We start from the raw sequence: 20,539 nt of genomic DNA on the forward strand, positions 1-20,539 counted from the left end.
CAACAATGGCACCATGGGTGAAGCAGCTGGAGTATTTTACGTCGTGGAATATCAGCCATATGCAGCACCCGAAAGTAGCTATGCAGCTAGAAGTCCATGAAGGAAATCAACCATTTCCTGTGAGATTTTATTTACTGTCATCCTCAAAATGAGAAGGTACATGTCTTACATTAATGCAACAATATTTTCCTCTAGAAAACTGCTGAAAAGTCCTCTTTACACGGGCGAATACGTTACAGTTATGTCCTGAGCAAACTAGTGCTGCAATAATTGGCAGAAAAATGAGATGAGCTGTTCTGGGTAATGTGTAGTGGGTTACATATGCGTCAGATTCAGAGACTCTCGTCTCTTTACATTTTAGAATGATTGCTCATTTCCTACAAAGCACTCATTACACAGGTGTTTTATTTAATCCTTCTGTTCACTAAGACTTTTCAAAATTTAAATTATCATTCTCTTTATATAGATATTTCTCAAATTGGCTATCCTACGAATATTTACCTGACGTCATCTGACAAAGTTGTTTTGGGTATTTTCTGTTATATCATTGGGAAGACAGGGAAGGGTCCTTAATCTTTAAAACTCCACCGCGACTTATGCGTAGAGTTGTACGGAGCCCGCAGTAGTGTTCCCACAGTGCATGCACTCTCCGGGGGGTCCCTATCTACTCACCTTTAGTGGTTCCTTGGGGTCCCTTCGATTCTATATCCTCTCGACATTGTCCTGACTCGAGTGGTGGTTCTTATGCGACTTTCTTAGTATATGTTTTGATCCCCTCTGGGGCCCACTGTGCATGAGTGCTATTAACTGTGATTTGATAAAGTATTGTGTGCTTTGTGTCTATCTCGGTTTAGGAACTTTTGTAATGTACTAGATAGTGTCATATAATATATACATATTATTAAAAATACTTTGTGTGGTTCTTTTCCATTTAATCTATCCTATAAGATTGCATTCTGATACAACACACTGCTTTATACTCCTTCAAGGCTTAGCCTGAAGGCTGCTCTCCACAGCTACTACTTAGAGAGCTTTAACAGTTGTCTAAGACCTGTTAAATCACCATAAGGGTTGTATGGACTGGTGCACGGTGCCCGCTTACATTAGTGGACATCATATACCAGGCCAGCTTATCACAGAAGGCCATAGAAGTGATACCAACTTCGAAGTATTCAAAGTCAAACTTTCCTGTACTGCATAGAGAGTATGCTGGAGGCCATTGTGTCAGTAGTTTCTTATGTGAATTTGGCATGTGTTCTACAAAGAGGGGTATTTCGCTGTTCAAATCTAGTCAATCATTTAATATTTCAAAATATCCTCAACTGTTTTACAAGAAACCGGAAATTGAAAACACAGACGTCCTTCTTCTTAGCACCTTACCGTTCGGCTGAAGTCGATTGAAGCACCAGATGGTTCCCGGTTTGCTGTCATCATAGCAGCAGCCTTTTACATTGCACTGCTCTTTGGTGATTCCTTCGTAGCCACAATTGACTCTTGATTTTGGTTCAATAGCACATTCGACTGTGGAATACACATTTGTTTACATAAAAAATACATCTTGCAATCACAGGTTAGCAAATGAAACTGCAGATTGTCTATCAAAATCCATCAGGTTGAATTTATATTATGCGTAAATCAATTGTAGATATGTTGGCAAATCCAGAGATTACACACATTGTGGTGCATTTTCCTTCTCTGCCAAGACAGAGAAGGAAACTCCATCAAAGATAGAGTTGTTCTGCATCAGTAGCTGTTTTTTCAACTTAGCAGATATAAGCACTATGGACAAAAACACTTCAATGGAAAATCCACAAATACCCTCCTCTGCCAGTGGATTTTCTGCGCTAGTGGAATTTCCATCTCAAAGTGTGGACACTACAGATGCACCCACAAAGTGGGAGTACACTGCCAATGACTGCATGTCTACTCTGTCAAACATGCTGGGTGAAGTAAATGTTACTAATCCTTAAGTGAAAGGCGACTCCCTTTGTTCAGCAGACTGCAACATTAATGTCTCTAACAGAGTTTGTGGCAGATCCATCACTCAGATCAGGCAACTGATATTCAACAAGTTGTAGCATCATTTACTCAACAATGACACCATGGGTGAAGCAGCTGGAGTATTTTACGTCATGGAATATCAGCCATATGCAGAACCCCAAATTAGCTATGCAGCTAAAAGTCAATGAAGGACATCAACCATTTCCTGTGAGATTTTATTTACTGGCCTTCTTTCAAATGAGTAGGAAAGTCTCTTACATTAATGCAACAATATTTTCCTCTAGAAATCTGCTGAAAAGTCCTCCTTACACTGGACAAATACGTTAGAGTTATGTCCTGAGCAAACTAGTGCTGCAATAATTGGCAGAAAAATGAGATGAGCTGTTCTGGGTAATGTGTAGTGGGTTACATATGCGTCAGATTCAGAGACTCTCACTCTCTTTACATTTTAGAATGATTGCTCATTTCCTACAAAGCACTCATTACACAGGTGTTTTCTTTAATCCTACTGTTCACTAAGACTTTTTCCAAATTCAAATTATCATTCTCTTTATATAGATATTTCTCAAATTGTCTATCTTACGAATATTTACCTGACGTCATCTGACAAAGTTGTTTTGGGTATTTTCTGTTATATCATTGGGAAGACAGGGAAGGGTCCTTAATCTTTAAAACTCCACCGCGACTTATGCGTAGAGTTGTACGGAGCCCGCAGTAGTGTTCCCACAGTGCATGCACTCTCCGGGGGGTCCCTATCTACTCACCTTTAGTGGTTCCTTGGGTTCCCTTAGATTCTATATCCTCTCGACATTGTCCTGACTCGAGTGGTGGTTCTTATGCGACTTTCTTAGTATATGTTTTGATCCCCTCTGGGGCCCACTGTGCATTAGTGCTATTAACTGTGATTTCTTTGCTACAGTATTGTGTGCTTTGTGTCTATCTCGGTTTAGGAACTTTTGTAATGTACTAGATAGTGTCATATAATATATACATATTATTAAAAATACTTTGTGTGGTTCTTTTCCATTTAATCTATCCTATAAGATTGCATTCTGATACAACACACTGCTTTATACTCCTTCAAGACTTAGCCTGAAGGCTGCTCTCCACAGCTACTACTTAGAGAGCTTTAACAGTTGTCTAAGACCTCTTAAATCACCATAAGGGTTGTATGGACTGGTGCCCGCTTACATTAGTGGACATCATATATCAGGCCAGCTTATCACAGAAGGCCATAGAAGTGATACCAACTTCGAAGTATTCAAAGTCAAGCTTTCCTGTACTGCATAGAGAGTATGCTGGAGGCCATTGTGTCAGTAGTTTCTTATGTGAATTTGGTATATGTTCTACAAAGAGGGGTATTTCGCTGTTCAAATCTAGTCAATCATTTAATATTTCAAAATATCCTCAACTGTTTTACAAGAAACCGGAAATTGAAAACACAGACGTCCTTCTTCTTAGCACCTTACCGTTCGGCTGAAGTCGATTGAAGCACCAGATGGTTCCCAGTTTGCTTTCATCATAGCAGCAGCCTTTTACATTGCACTGCTCTTTGGTGATTCCTTCGTAGCCACAATTGACTCTTGATTTTGGTTCAATAGCACATTCGACTGTGGAATACACATTTGTTTACATAAAAAATACATCTTGCAATCACAGGTTAGCAAATGAAACTGCAGATTGTCTATCAAAATCCATCAGGTTGAATTTATATTATGCATAAATCAATTGTAGATATGTTGGCAAATCCAGAGATTACACACATTGTGGTGCATTTTCCTTCTCTGCCAAGACAGAGAAGGAAACTCCATCAAAGATAGAGTTGTCCTGCATCAGTAGCTGTTTTTTCAACTTAGCAGATATAAGCACTATGGACAAAAACACTTCTATGGAAAATCCACAAATGCCCTCCTCTGCCAGTGGATTTTCTGCGCTAGTGGAATTTCCATCTCAAAGTGTGGACACTACAGATGCACCCACAAAGTGAGAGTACACTGCCAATGACTGCATGTCTACTCTGTCAAACATGCTGGGTGAAGTAAATGTTACTAATCCTTAAGTGAAAGGCGACTCCCTTTGTTCAGCAGACTGCCACAGTAATGTCTCTAACAGAGTTAGTGGCAGATCCATCACTCAGATCAGGCAACTGATATTCAACAAGTTTTAGCATCATTTACTCAACAATGACACCATGGGTGAAGCAGCTGGAGTATTTTACGTCAAGGAAAATCAGCCATATGCAGAACCCCAAATTAGCTATGCAGCTAAAAGTCCATGAAGGAAATCAACCATTTCCTGTGAGATTTTATTTACTGTCCTTCTTTCAAATGAGTAGGAAAGTCTCTTACATTAATGCAACAATATTTTCCTCTAGAAATCTGCTGAAAAGTCCTCCTTACACTGGACAAATACGTTACAGTTATTTCCTGAGCAAACTAGTGCTGCAATAATTGGCAGAAAAATGAGATGAGCTGTTCTGGGTAATGTGTAGTGGGTTACATATGCGTCAGATTCAGAGACTCTCGTCTCTTTACATTTTAGAATGATTGCTCATTTCCTACAAAGCACTCATTACACAGGTGTTTTATTTAATCCTACTGTTCACTAAGATTTTTCAAAATTTAAATTATCATTCTCTTTATATAGATATTTCTCAAATTGTCTATCTTACGAATATTTACCTGACGTCATCTGACAAAGTTGTTTTGGGTATTTTCTGTTATATCATTGGGAAGACAGGGAAGGGTCCTTAATCTTTAAAACTCTACCGCGACTTATGCGTAGAGTTGTACGGAGCCCGCAGTAGTGTTCCCACAGTGCATGCACTCTCCGGGGGGTCCCTATCTTCTCACCTTTAGTGGTTCCTTGGGGTCCCTTAGATTCTATATCCTCTCGACATTGTCCTGACTAAAGTGGTGGTTCTTATGCGACTTTCTTAGTATATGTTTTGATCCCCTCTGGGGCCCACTGTGCATTAGTGCTATTAACTGTGATTTCTTTGCTACAGTATTGTGTGCTTTGTGTCTATCTCGGTTTAGGAACTTTTGTAATGTACTAGATAGTGTCATATAATATATACATATTATTAAAAATACTTTGTGTGGTTCTTTTCCATTTAATCTATCCTATAAGATTGCATTCTGATACAACACACTGCTTTATACTCCTTCAAGACTTAGCCTGAAGGCTGCTCTCCACAGCTACTACTTAGAGAGCTTTAACAGTTGTCTAAGACCTCTTAAATCACCATAAGGGTTGTATGGACTGGTGCACGGTGCCCGCTTACATTAGTGGACATCATATATCAGGCCAGCTTATCACAGAAGGCCATAGAAGTGATACCAACTTCGAAGTATTCAAAGTCAAGCTTTCCTGTACTGCATAGAGAGTATGCTGGAGGCCATTGTGTCAGTAGTTTCTTATGTGAATTTGGTATGTGTTCTACAAAGAGGGGTATTTCGCTGTTCAAATCTAGTCAATCATTTAATATTTCAAAATATCCTCAACTGTTTTACAAGAAACCGGAAATTGAAAACACAGACGTCCTTCTTCTTAGCACCTTACCGTTCGGCTGAAGTCGATTGAAGCACCAGATGGTTCCCAGTTTGCTTTCATCATAGCAGCAGCCTTTTACATTGCACTGCTCTTTGGTGATTCCTTCGTAGCCACAATTGACTCTTGATTTTGGTTCAATAGCACATTCGACTGTGGAATACACATTTGTTTACATAAAAAATACATCTTGCAATCACAGGTTAGCAAATGAAACTGCAGATTGTCTATCAAAATCCATCAGGTTGAATTTATATTATGCGTAAATCAATTGTAGATATGTTGGCAAATCCAGAGATTACACACATTTTGGTGCATTTTCCTTCTCTGCCAAGACAGAGAAGGAAACTCCATCAAAGATAGAGTTGTCCTGCATCAGTAGCTGTTTTTTCAACTTAGCAGATATAAGCACTATGGACAAAAACACTTCAATGGAAAATCCACAAATACCCTCCTCTGCCAGTGGATTTTCTGCGCTAGTGGAATTTCCATCTCAAAGTGTGGACACTACAGATGCACCCACAAAGTGAGAGTACACTGCCAATGACTGCATGTCTACTCTGTCAAACATGCTGGGTGAAGTAAATGTTACTAATCCTTAAGTGAAAGGCGACTCCCTTTGTTCAGCAGACTGCCACAGTAATGTCTCTAACAGAGTTAGTGGCAGATCCATCACTCAGATCAGGCAACTGATATTCAACAAGTTTTAGCATCATTTACTCAACAATGACACCATGGGTGAAGCAGCTGGAGTATTTTACGTCATGGAAAATCAGCCATATGCAGAACCCCAAATTAGCTATGCAGCTAAAAGTCCATGAAGGAAATCAACCATTTCCTGTGAGATTTTATTTACTGTCCTTCTTTCAAATGAGTAGGAAAGTCTCTTACATTAATGCAACAATATTTTCCTCTAGAAATCTGCTGAAAAGTCCTTCTTACACTGGACAAATACGTTACATTTATTTCCTGAGCAAACTAGTGCTGCAATAATTGGCAGAAAAATGAGATGAGCTGTTCTGGGTAATGTGTAGTGGGTTACATATGCGTCAGATTCAGAGACTCTCGTCTCTTTACATTTTAGAATGATTGCTCATTTCCTACAAAGCACTCATTACACAGGTGTTTTATTTAATCCTACTGTTCACTAAGACTTTTCAAAATTTAAATTATCATTCTCTATATATAGATATTTCTCAAATTGTCTATCTTACGAATATTTACCTGACGTCATCTGACAAAGTTGTTTTGGGTATTTTCTGTTATATCATTGGGAAGACAGGGAAGGGTCCTTAATCTTTAAAACTCCACTGCGACTTATGCGTAGAGTTGTACGGAGCCCGCAGTAGTGTTCCCACAGTGCATGCACTCTCCGGGGGGTCCCTATCTACTCACCTTTAGTGGTTCCTTGGGGTCCCTTAGATTCTATATCCTCTCGACATTGTCTTGACTCGAGTGGTGGTTTTTATGCGACTTTCTTAGTATATGTTTTGATCCCCTCTGGGGCCCACTGTGCATTAGTGCTATTAACTGTGATTTCTTTGCTAAAGTATTGTGTGCTTTGTGTCTATCTCGGTTTAGGAACTTTTGTAATGTACTAGATAGTGTCATATAATATATACATATTATTAAAAATACTTTGTGTGGTTCTTTTCCATTTAATCTATCCTATAAGATTGCATTCTGATACAACACACTGCTTTATACTCCTTCAAGACTTAGCCTGAAGGCTGCTCTCCACAGCTACTACTTAGAGAGCTTTAACAGTTGTCTAAGACCTCTTAAATCACCATAAGGGTTGTATGGACTGGTGCACGGTGCCCGCTTACATTAGTGGACATCATATATCAGGCCAGCTTATCACAGAAGGCCATAGAAGTGATACCAACTTCGAAGTATTCAAAGTCAAGCTTTCCTGTACTGCATAGAGAGTATGCTGGAGGCCATTGTGTCAGTAGTTTCTTATGTGAATTTGGTATGTGTTCTACAAAGAGGGGTATTTCGCTGTTCAAATCTAGTCAATCATTTAATATTTCAAAATATCCTCAACTGTTTTACAAGAAACCGGAAATTGAAAACACAGACGTCCTTCTTCTTAGCACCTTACCGTTCGGCTGAAGTCGATTGAAGCACCAGATGGTTCCCGGTTTGCTTTCATCATAGCAGCAGCCTTTTACATTGCACTGCTCTTTGGTGATTCCTTCGTAGCCACAATTGACTCTTGATTTTGGTTCAATAGCACATTCGACTGTGGAATACACATTTGTTTACATAAAAAATACATCTTGCAATCACAGGTTAGCAAATGAAACTGCAGATTGTCTATCAAAATCCATCAGGTTGAATTTATATTATGCGTAAATCAATTGTAGATATGTTGGCAAATCCAGAGATTACACACATTGTGGTGCATTTTCCTTCTCTGCCAAGACAGAGAAGGAAACTCCATCAAAGATAGAGTTGTCCTGCATCAGTAGCTGTTTTTTCAACTTAGCAGATATAAGCACTATGGACAAAAACACTTCTATGGAAAATCCACAAATGCCCTCCTCTGCCAGTGGATTTTCTGCGCTAGTGGAATTTCCATCTCAAAGTGTGGACACTACAGATGCACCCACAAAGTGAGAGTACACTGCCAATGACTGCATGTCTACTCTGTCAAACATGCTGGGTGAAGTAAATGTTACTAATCCTTAAGTGAAAGGCGACTCCCTTTGTTCAGCAGACTGCCACAGTAATGTCTCTAACAGAGTTAGTGGCAGATCCATCACTCAGATCAGGCAACTGATATTCAACAAGTTTTAGCATCATTTACTCAACAATGACACCATGGGTGAAGCAGCTGGAGTATTTTACGTCATGGAATATCAGCCATATACAGAACCCCAAATTAGCTATGCAGCTAAAAGTCAATGAAGGAAATCAACCATTTCCTGTGAGATTTTATTTACTGTCCTTCTTTCAAATGAGTAGGAAAGTCTCTTACATTAATGCAACAATATTTTCCTCTAGAAATCTGCTGAAAAGTCCTCCTTACACTGGACAAATACGTTACAGTTATGTCCTGAGCAAACTAGTGCTGCAATAATTGGCAGAAAAATGAGATGAGCTGTTCTGGGTAATGTGTAGTGGGTTACATATGCGTCAGATTCAGAGACTCTCGTCTCTTTACATTTTAGAATGATTGCTCATTTCCTACAAAGCACTCATTACACAGGTGTTTTCTTTAATCCTACTGTTCACTAAGACTTTTTCCAAATTCAAATTATCATTCTCTTTATATAGATATTTCTCAAATTGTCTATCTTACGAATATTTACCTGACGTCATCTGACAAAGTTGTTTTGGGTATTTTCTGTTATATCATTGGGAAGACAGGGAAGGGTCCTTAATCTTTAAAACTCCACCGCGACTTATGCGTAGAGTTGTACGGAGCCCGCAGTAGTGTTCCCACAGTGCATGCACTCTCCGGGGGGTCCCTATCTACTCACCTTTAGTGGTTCCTTGGGTTCCCTTAGATTCTATATCCTCTCGACATTGTCCTGACTCGAGTGGTGGTTCTTATGCGACTTTCTTAGTATATGTTTTGATCCCCTCTGGGGCCCACTGTGCATTAGTGCTATTAACTGTGATTTCTTTGCTACAGTATTGTGTGCTTTGTGTCTATCTCGGTTTAGGAACTTTTGTAATGTACTAGATAGTGTCATATAATATATACATATTATTAAAAATACTTTGTGTGGTTCTTTTCCATTTAATCTATCCTATAAGATTGCATTCTGATACAACACACTGCTTTATACTCCTTCAAGACTTAGCCTGAAGGCTGCTCTCCACAGCTACTACTTAGAGAGCTTTAACAGTTGTCTAAGACCTCTTAAATCACCATAAGGGTTGTATGGACTGGTGCACGGTGCCCGCTTACATTAGTGGACATCATATATCAGGCCAGCTTATCACAGAAGGCCATAGAAGTGATACCAACTTCGAAGTATTCAAAGTCAAGCTTTCCTGTACTGCATAGAGAGTATGCTGGAGGCCATTGTGTCAGTAGTTTCTTATGTGAATTTGGTATGTGTTCTACAAAGAGGGGTATTTCGCTGTTCAAATCTAGTCAATCATTTAATATTTCAAAATATCCTCAACTGTTTTACAAGAAACCGGAAATTGAAAACACAGACGTCCTTCTTCTTAGCACCTTACCGTTCGGCTGAAGTCGATTGAAGCACCAGATGGTTCCCAGTTTGCTTTCATCATAGCAGCAGCCTTTTACATTGCACTGCTCTTTGGTGATTCCTTCGTAGCCACAATTGACTCTTGATTTTGGTTCAATAGCACATTCGACTGTGGAATACACATTTGTTTACATAAAAAATACATCTTGCAATCACAGGTTAGCAAATGAAACTGCAGATTGTCTATCAAAATCCATCAGGTTGAATTTATATTATGCGTAAATCAATTGTAGATATGTTGGCAAATCCAGAGATTACACACATTTTGGTGCATTTTCCTTCTCTGCCAAGACAGAGAAGGAAACTCCATCAAAGATAGAGTTGTCCTGCATCAGTAGCTGTTTTTTCAACTTAGCAGATATAAGCACTATGGACAAAAACACTTCAATGGAAAATCCACAAATACCCTCCTCTGCCAGTGGATTTTCTGCGCTAGTGGAATTTCCATCTCAAAGTGTGGACACTACAGATGCACCCACAAAGTGAGAGTACACTGCCAATGACTGCATGTCTACTCTGTCAAACATGCTGGGTGAAGTAAATGTTACTAATCCTTAAGTGAAAGGCGACTCCCTTTGTTCAGCAGACTGCCACAGTAATGTCTCTAACAGAGTTAGTGGCAGATCCATCACTCAGATCAGGCAACTGATATTCAACAAGTTTTAGCATCATTTACTCAACAATGACACCATGGGTGAAGCAGCTGGAGTATTTTACGTCATGGAAAATCAGCCATATGCAGAACCCCAAATTAGCTATGCAGCTAAAAGTCCATGAAGGAAATCAACCATTTCCTGTGAGATTTTATTTACTGTCCTTCTTTCAAATGAGTAGGAAAGTCTCTTACATTAATGCAACAATATTTTCCTCTAGAAATCTGCTGAAAAGTCCTTCTTACACTGGACAAATACGTTACATTTATTTCCTGAGCAAACTAGTGCTGCAATAATTGGCAGAAAAATGAGATGAGCTGTTCTGGGTAATGTGTAGTGGGTTACATATGCGTCAGATTCAGAGACTCTCGTCTCTTTACATTTTAGAATGATTGCTCATTTCCTACAAAGCACTCATTACACAGGTGTTTTATTTAATCCTACTGTTCACTAAGACTTTTCAAAATTTAAATTATCATTCTCTATATATAGATATTTCTCAAATTGTCTATCTTACGAATATTTACCTGACGTCATCTGACAAAGTTGTTTTGGGTATTTTCTGTTATATCATTGGGAAGACAGGGAAGGGTCCTTAATCTTTAAAACTCCACTGCGACTTATGCGTAGAGTTGTACGGAGCCCGCAGTAGTGTTCCCACAGTGCATGCACTCTCCGGGGGGTCCCTATCTACTCACCTTTAGTGGTTCCTTGGGGTCCCTTAGATTCTATATCCTCTCGACATTGTCTTGACTCGAGTGGTGGTTTTTATGCGACTTTCTTAGTATATGTTTTGATCCCCTCTGGGGCCCACTGTGCATTAGTGCTATTAACTGTGATTTATTTGCTAAAGTATTGTGTGCTTTGTGTCTATCTCGGTTTAGGAACTTTTGTAATGTACTAGATAGTGTCATATAATATATACATATTATTAAAAATACTTTGTGTGGTTCTTTTCCATTTAATCTATCCTATAAGATTGCATTCTGATACAACACACTGCTTTATACTCCTTCAAGACTTAGCCTGAAGGCTGCTCTCCACAGCTACTACTTAGAGAGCTTTAACAGTTGTCTAAGACCTCTTAAATCACCATAAGGGTTGTATGGACTGGTGCACGGTGCCCGCTTACATTAGTGGACATCATATATCAGGCCAGCTTATCACAGAAGGCCATAGAAGTGATACCAACTTCGAAGTATTCAAAGTCAAGCTTTCCTGTACTGCATAGAGAGTATGCTGGAGGCCATTGTGTCAGTAGTTTCTTATGTGAATTTGGTATGTGTTCTACAAAGAGGGGTATTTCGCTGTTCAAATCTAGTCAATCATTTAATATTTCAAAATATCCTCAACTGTTTTACAAGAAACCGGAAATTGAAAACACAGACGTCCTTCTTCTTAGCACCTTACCGTTCGGCTGAAGTCGATTGAAGCACCAGATGGTTCCCGGTTTGCTTTCATCATAGCAGCAGCCTTTTACATTGCACTGCTCTTTGGTGATTCCTTCGTAGCCACAATTGACTCTTGATTTTGGTTCAATAGCACATTCGACTGTGGAATACACATTTGTTTACATAAAAAATACATCTTGCAATCACAGGTTAGCAAATGAAACTGCAGATTGTCTATCAAAATCCATCAGGTTGAATTTATATTATGCGTAAATCAATTGTAGATATGTTGGCAAATCCAGAGATTACACACATTGTGGTGCATTTTCCTTCTCTGCCAAGACAGAGAAGGAAACTCCATCAAAGATAGAGTTGTCCTGCATCAGTAGCTGTTTTTTCAACTTAGCAGATATAAGCACTATGGACAAAAACACTTCTATGGAAAATCCACAAATGCCCTCCTCTGCCAGTGGATTTTCTGCGCTAGTGGAATTTCCATCTCAAAGTGTGGACACTACAGATGCACCCACAAAGTGAGAGTACACTGCCAATGACTGCATGTCTACTCTGTCAAACATGCTGGGTGAAGTAAATGTTACTAATCCTTAAGTGAAAGGCGACTCCCTTTGTTCAGCAGACTGCCACAGTAATGTCTCTAACAGAGTTAGTGGCAGATCCATCACTCAGATCAGGCAACTGATATTCAACAAGTTTTAGCATCATTTACTCAACAATGACACCATGGGTGAAGCAGCTGGAGTATTTTACGTCATGGAATATCAGCCATATACAGAACCCCAAATTAGCTATGCAGCTAAAAGTCAATGAAGGAAATCAACCATTTCCTGTGAGATTTTATTTACTGTCCTTCTTTCAAATGAGTAGGAAAGTCTCTTACATTAATGCAACAATATTTTCCTCTAGAAATCTGCTGAAAAGTCCTCCTTACACTGGACAAATACGTTACAGTTATGTCCTGAGCAAACTAGTGCTGCAATAATTGGCAGAAAAATGAGATGAGCTGTTCTGGGTAATGTGTAGTGGGTTACATATGCGTCAGATTCAGAGACTCTCGTCTCTTTACATTTTAGAATGATTGCTCATTTCCTACAAAGCACTCATTACACAGGTGTTTTCTTTAATCCTACTGTTCACTAAGACTTTTTCCAAATTCAAATTATCATTCTCTTTATATAGATATTTCTCAAATTTTCTATCTTACGAATATTTACCTGACGTCATCTGACAAAGTTGTTTTGGGTATTTTCTGTTATATCATTGGGAAGACAGGGAAGGGTCCTTAATCTTTAAAACTCCACCGCGACTTATGCGTAGAGTTGTACGGAGCCCGCAGTAGTGTTCCCACAGTGCATGCAGTCTCCGGGGGGTCCCTATCTACTCACCTTTAGTGGTTCCTTGGGTTCCCTTAGATTCTATATCCTCTCGACATTGTCCTGACTCGAGTGGTGGTTCTTATGCGACTTTCTTAGTATATGTTTTGATCCCCTCTGGGGCCCACTGTGCATTAGTGCTATTAACTGTGATTTCTTTGCTACAGTATTGTGTGCTTTGTGTCTATCTCGGTTTAGGAACTTTTGTAATGTACTAGATAGTGTCATATAATATATACATATTATTAAAAATACTTTGTGTGGTTCTTTTCCATTTAATCTATCCTATAAGATTGCATTCTGATACAACACACTGCTTTATACTCCTTCAAGACTTAGCCTGAAGGCTGCTCTCCACAGCTACTACTTAGAGAGCTTTAACAGTTGTCTAAGACCTCTTAAATCACCATAAGGGTTGTATGGACTGGTGCCCGCTTACATTAGTGGACATCATATATCAGGCCAGCTTATCACAGAAGGCCATAGAAGTGATACCAACTTCGAAGTATTCAAAGTCAAGCTTTCCTGTACTGCATAGAGAGTATGCTGGAGGCCATTGTGTCAGTAGTTTCTTATGTGAATTTGGTATATGTTCTACAAAGAGGGGTATTTCGCTGTTCAAATCTAGTCAATCATTTAATATTTCAAAATATCCTCAACTGTTTTACAAGAAACCGGAAATTGAAAACACAGACGTCCTTCTTCTTAGCACCTTACCGTTCGGCTGAAGTCGATTGAAGCACCAGATGGTTCCCAGTTTGCTTTCATCATAGCAGCAGCCTTTTACATTGCACTGCTCTTTGGTGATTCCTTCGTAGCCACAATTGACTCTTGATTTTGGTTCAATAGCACATTCGACTGTGGAATACACATTTGTTTACATAAAAAATACATCTTGCAATCACAGGTTAGCAAATGAAACTGCAGATTGTCTATCAAAATCCATCAGGTTGAATTTATATTATGCATAAATCAATTGTAGATATGTTGGCAAATCCAGAGATTACACACATTGTGGTGCATTTTCCTTCTCTGCCAAGACAGAGAAGGAAACTCCATCAAAGATAGAGTTGTCCTGCATCAGTAGCTGTTTTTTCAACTTAGCAGATATAAGCACTATGGACAAAAACACTTCTATGGAAAATCCACAAATGCCCTCCTCTGCCAGTGGATTTTCTGCGCTAGTGGAATTTCCATCTCAAAGTGTGGACACTACAGATGCACCCACAAAGTGAGAGTACACTGCCAATGACTGCATGTCTACTCTGTCAAACATGCTGGGTGAAGTAAATGTTACTAATCCTTAAGTGAAAGGCGACTCCCTTTGTTCAGCAGACTGCCACAGTAATGTCTCTAACAGAGTTAGTGGCAGATCCATCACTCAGATCAGGCAACTGATATTCAACAAGTTTTAGCATCATTTACTCAACAATGACACCATGGGTGAAGCAGCTGGAGTATTTTACGTCAAGGAAAATCAGCCATATGCAGAACCCCAAATTAGCTATGCAGCTAAAAGTCCATGAAGGAAATCAACCATTTCCTGTGAGATTTTATTTACTGTCCTTCTTTCAAATGAGTAGGAAAGTCTCTTACATTAATGCAACAATATTTTCCTCTAGAAATCTGCTGAAAAGTCCTCCTTACACTGGACAAATACGTTACAGTTATTTCCTGAGCAAACTAGTGCTGCAATAATTGGCAGAAAAATGAGATGAGCTGTTCTGGGTAATGTGTAGTGGGTTACATATGCGTCAGATTCAGAGACTCTCGTCTCTTTACATTTTAGAATGATTGCTCATTTCCTACAAAGCACTCATTACACAGGTGTTTTATTTAATCCTACTGTTCACTAAGATTTTTCAAAATTTAAATTATCATTCTCTTTATATAGATATTTCTCAAATTGTCTATCTTACGAATATTTACCTGACGTCATCTGACAAAGTTGTTTTGGGTATTTTCTGTTATATCATTGGGAAGACAGGGAAGGGTCCTTAATCTTTAAAACTCTACCGCGACTTATGCGTAGAGTTGTACGGAGCCCGCAGTAGTGTTCCCACAGTGCATGCACTCTCCGGGGGGTCCCTATCTTCTCACCTTTAGTGGTTCCTTGGGGTCCCTTAGATTCTATATCCTCTCGACATTGTCCTGACTAAAGTGGTGGTTCTTATGCGACTTTCTTAGTATATGTTTTGATCCCCTCTGGGGCCCACTGTGCATTAGTGCTATTAACTGTGATTTCTTTGCTACAGTATTGTGTGCTTTGTGTCTATCTCGGTTTAGGAACTTTTGTAATGTACTAGATAGTGTCATATAATATATACATATTATTAAAAATACTTTGTGTGGTTCTTTTCCATTTAATCTATCCTATAAGATTGCATTCTGATACAACACACTGCTTTATACTCCTTCAAGACTTAGCCTGAAGGCTGCTCTCCACAGCTACTACTTAGAGAGCTTTAACAGTTGTCTAAGACCTCTTAAATCACCATAAGGGTTGTATGGACTGGTGCACGGTGCCCGCTTACATTAGTGGACATCATATATCAGGCCAGCTTATCACAGAAGGCCATAGAAGTGATACCAACTTCGAAGTATTCAAAGTCAAGCTTTCCTGTACTGCATAGAGAGTATGCTGGAGGCCATTGTGTCAGTAGTTTCTTATGTGAATTTGGTATGTGTTCTACAAAGAGGGGTATTTCGCTGTTCAAATCTAGTCAATCATTTAATATTTCAAAATATCCTCAACTGTTTTACAAGAAACCGGAAATTGAAAACACAGACGTCCTTCTTCTTAGCACCTTACCGTTCGGCTGAAGTCGATTGAAGCACCAGATGGTTCCCGGTTTGCTTTCATCATAGCAGCAGCCTTTTACATTGCACTGCTCTTTGGTGATTCCTTCGTAGCCACAATTGACTCTTGATTTTGGTTCAATAGCACATTCGACTGTGGAATACACATTTGTTTACATAAAAAATACATCTTGCAATCACAGGTTAGCAAATGAAACTGCAGATTGTCTATCAAAATCCATCAGGTTGAATTTATATTATGCGTAAATCAATTGTAGATATGTTGGCAAATCCAGAGATTACACACATTGTGGTGCATTTTCCTTCTCTGCCAAGACAGAGAAGGAAACTCCATCAAAGATAGAGTTGTCCTGCATCAGTAGCTGTTTTTTCAACTTAGCAGATATAAGCACTATGGACAAAAACACTTCTATGGAAAATCCACAAATGCCCTCCTCTGCCAGTGGATTTTCTGCGCTAGTGGAATTTCCATCTCAAAGTGTGGACACTACAGATGCACCCACAAAGTGAGAGTACACTGCCAATGACTGCATGTCTACTCTGTCAAACATGCTGGGTGAAGTAAATGTTACTAATCCTTAAGTGAAAGGCGACTCCCTTTGTTCAGCAGACTGCCACAGTAATGTCTCTAACAGAGTTAGTGGCAGATCCATCACTCAGATCAGGCAACTGATATTCAACAAGTTTTAGCATCATTTACTCAACAATGACACCATGGGTGAAGCAGCTGGAGTATTTTACGTCATGGAATATCAGCCATATACAGAACCCCAAATTAGCTATGCAGCTAAAAGTTAATGAAGGAAATCAACCATTTCCTGTGAGATTTTATTTACTGTCCTTCTTTCAAATGAGTAGGAAAGTCTCTTACATTAATGCAACAATATTTTCCTCTAGAAATCTGCTGAAAAGTCCTCCTTACACTGGACAAATACGTTACAGTTATGTCCTGAGCAAACTAGTGCTGCAATAATTGGCAGAAAAATGAGATGAGCTGTTCTGGGTAATGTGTAGTGGGTTACATATGCGTCAGATTCAGAGACTCTCGTCTCTTTACATTTTAGAATGATTGCTCATTTCCTACAAAGCACTCATTACACAGGTGTTTTCTTTAATCCTACTGTTCACTAAGACTTTTTCCAAATTCAAATTATCATTCTCTTTATATAGATATTTCTCAAATTGTCTATCTTACGAATATTTACCTGACGTCATCTGACAAAGTTGTTTTGGGTATTTTCTGTTATATCATTGGGAAGACAGGGAAGGGTCCTTAATCTTTAAAACTCCACCGCGACTTATGCGTAGAGTTGTACGGAGCCCGCAGTAGTGTTCCCACAGTGCATGCACTCTCCGGGGGGTCCCTATCTACTCACCTTTAGTGGTTCCTTGGGTTCCCTTAGATTCTATATCCTCTCGACATTGTCCTGACTCGAGTGGTGGTTCTTATGCGACTTTCTTAGTATATGTTTTGATCCCCTCTGGGGCCCACTGTGCATTAGTGCTATTAACTGTGATTTCTTTGCTACAGTATTGTGTGCTTTGTGTCTATCTCGGTTTAGGAACTTTTGTAATGTACTAGATAGTGTCATATAATATATACATATTATTAAAAATACTTTGTGTGGTTCTTTTCCATTTAATCTATCCTATAAGATTGCATTCTGATACAACACACTGCTTTATACTCCTTCAAGACTTAGCCTGAAGGCTGCTCTCCACAGCTACTACTTAGAGAGCTTTAACAGTTGTCTAAGACCTCTTAAATCACCATAAGGGTTGTATGGACTGGTGCACGGTGCCCGCTTACATTAGTGGACATCATATATCAGGCCAGCTTATCACAGAAGGCCATAGAAGTGATACCAACTTCGAAGTATTCAAAGTCAAGCTTTCCTGTACTGCATAGAGAGTATGCTGGAGGCCATTGTGTCAGTAGTTTCTTATGTGAATTTGGTATGTGTTCTACAAAGAGGGGTATTTCGCTGTTCAAATCTAGTCAATCATTTAATATTTCAAAATATCCTCAACTGTTTTACAAGAAACCGGAAATTGAAAACACAGACGTCCTTCTTCTTAGCACCTTACCGTTCGGCTGAAGTCGATTGAAGCACCAGATGGTTCCCAGTTTGCTTTCATCATAGCAGCAGCCTTTTACATTGCACTGCTCTTTGGTGATTCCTTCGTAGCCACAATTGACTCTTGATTTTGGTTCAATAGCACATTCGACTGTGGAATACACATTTGTTTACATAAAAAATACATCTTGCAATCACAGGTTAGCAAATGAAACTGCAGATTGTCTATCAAAATCCATCAGGTTGAATTTATATTATGCGTAAATCAATTGTAGATATGTTGGCAAATCCAGAGATTACACACATTTTGGTGCATTTTCCTTCTCTGCCAAGACAGAGAAGGAAACTCCATCAAAGATAGAGTTGTCCTGCATCAGTAGCTGTTTTTTCAACTTAGCAGATATAAGCACTATGGACAAAAACACTTCAATGGAAAATCCACAAATACCCTCCTCTGCCAGTGGATTTTCTGCGCTAGTGGAATTTCCATCTCAAAGTGTGGACACTACAGATGCACCCACAAAGTGAGAGTACACTGCCAATGACTGCATGTCTACTCTGTCAAACATGCTGGGTGAAGTAAATGTTACTAATCCTTAAGTGAAAGGCGACTCCCTTTGTTCAGCAGACTGCCACAGTAATGTCTCTAACAGAGTTAGTGGCAGATCCATCACTCAGATCAGGCAACTGATATTCAACAAGTTTTAGCATCATTTACTCAACAATGACACCATGGGTGAAGCAGCTGGAGTATTTTACGTCATGGAAAATCAGCCATATGCAGAACCCCAAATTAGCTATGCAGCTAAAAGTCCATGAAGGAAATCAACCATTTCCTGTGAGATTTTATTTACTGTCCTTCTTTCAAATGAGTAGGAAAGTCTCTTACATTAATGCAACAATATTTTCCTCTAGAAATCTGCTGAAAAGTCCTTCTTACACTGGACAAATACGTTACATTTATTTCCTGAGCAAACTAGTGCTGCAATAATTGGCAGAAAAATGAGATGAGCTGTTCTGGGTAATGTGTAGTGGGTTACATATGCGTCAGATTCAGAGACTCTCGTCTCTTTACATTTTAGAATGATTGCTCATTTCCTACAAAGCACTCATTACACAGGTGTTTTATTTAATCCTACTGTTCACTAAGACTTTTCAAAATTTAAATTATCATTCTCTATATATAGATATTTCTCAAATTGTCTATCTTACGAATATTTACCTGACGTCATCTGACAAAGTTGTTTTGGGTATTTTCTGTTATATCATTGGGAAGACAGGGAAGGGTCCTTAATCTTTAAAACTCCACTGCGACTTATGCGTAGAGTTGTACGGAGCCCGCAGTAGTGTTCCCACAGTGCATGCACTCTCCGGGGGGTCCCTATCTACTCACCTTTAGTGGTTCCTTGGGGTCCCTTAGATTCTATATCCTCTCGACATTGTCTTGACTCGAGTGGTGGTTTTTATGCGACTTTCTTAGTATATGTTTTGATCCCCTCTGGGGCCCACTGTGCATTAGTGCTATTAACTGTGATTTCTTTGCTAAAGTATTGTGTGCTTTGTGTCTATCTCGGTTTAGGAACTTTTGTAATGTACTAGATAGTGTCATATAATATATACATATTATTAAAAATACTTTGTGTGGTTCTTTTCCATTTAATCTATCCTATAAGATTGCATTCTGATACAACACACTGCTTTATACTCCTTCAAGACTTAGCCTGAAGGCTGCTCTCCACAGCTACTACTTAGAGAGCTTTAACAGTTGTCTAAGACCTCTTAAATCACCATAAGGGTTGTATGGACTGGTGCACGGTGCCCGCTTACATTAGTGGACATCATATATCAGGCCAGCTTATCACAGAAGGCCATAGAAGTGATACCAACTTCGAAGTATTCAAAGTCAAGCTTTCCTGTACTGCATAGAGAGTATGCTGGAGGCCATTGTGTCAGTAGTTTCTTATGTGAATTTGGTATGTGTTCTACAAAGAGGGGTATTTCGCTGTTCAAATCTAGTCAATCATTTAATATTTCAAAATATCCTCAACTGTTTTACAAGAAACCGGAAATTGAAAACACAGACGTCCTTCTTCTTAGCACCTTACCGTTCGGCTGAAGTCGATTGAAGCACCAGATGGTTCCCGGTTTGCTTTCATCATAGCAGCAGCCTTTTACATTGCACTGCTCTTTGGTGATTCCTTCGTAGCCACAATTGACTCTTGATTTTGGTTCAATAGCACATTCGACTGTGGAATACACATTTGTTTACATAAAAAATACATCTTGCAATCACAGGTTAGCAAATGAAACTGCAGATTGTCTATCAAAATCCATCAGGTTGAATTTATATTATGCGTAAATCAATTGTAGATATGTTGGCAAATCCAGAGATTACACACATTGTGGTGCATTTTCCTT

General features: G+C 39.2%; 1 protein-coding gene across 1 annotated transcript in view; it reads right to left on the minus strand.

Annotated features, from left to right (window-relative positions):
* LOC146829996 (uncharacterized) overlaps positions 1–20,539 on the minus strand; it is a 99,060-nt gene that overhangs the window by 76,014 nt on the left and 2,507 nt on the right. Inside the window, exons 3-10 of the mRNA XM_085603680.1 lie at positions 20,227–20,367; positions 18,132–18,272; positions 11,852–11,992; positions 9,757–9,897; positions 7,661–7,801; positions 5,566–5,706; positions 3,471–3,611; positions 1,381–1,521 (exon numbers count right to left, since the gene is read on the minus strand). Coding sequence (XP_085459806.1) covers positions 1,381–1,521; positions 3,471–3,611; positions 5,566–5,706; positions 7,661–7,801; positions 9,757–9,897; positions 11,852–11,992; positions 18,132–18,272; positions 20,227–20,367 — 1,128 coding nt within the window. The remainder of the gene's footprint in view (positions 1–1,380; positions 1,522–3,470; positions 3,612–5,565; positions 5,707–7,660; positions 7,802–9,756; positions 9,898–11,851; positions 11,993–18,131; positions 18,273–20,226; positions 20,368–20,539) is intronic.

Source organism: Triturus cristatus, chromosome 5_1 (assembly GCF_964204655.1).
Source record: "Triturus cristatus chromosome 5_1, aTriCri1.1, whole genome shotgun sequence".
In the NCBI taxonomy this organism is placed as follows: Eukaryota; Metazoa; Chordata; class Amphibia; order Caudata; family Salamandridae; genus Triturus; species Triturus cristatus.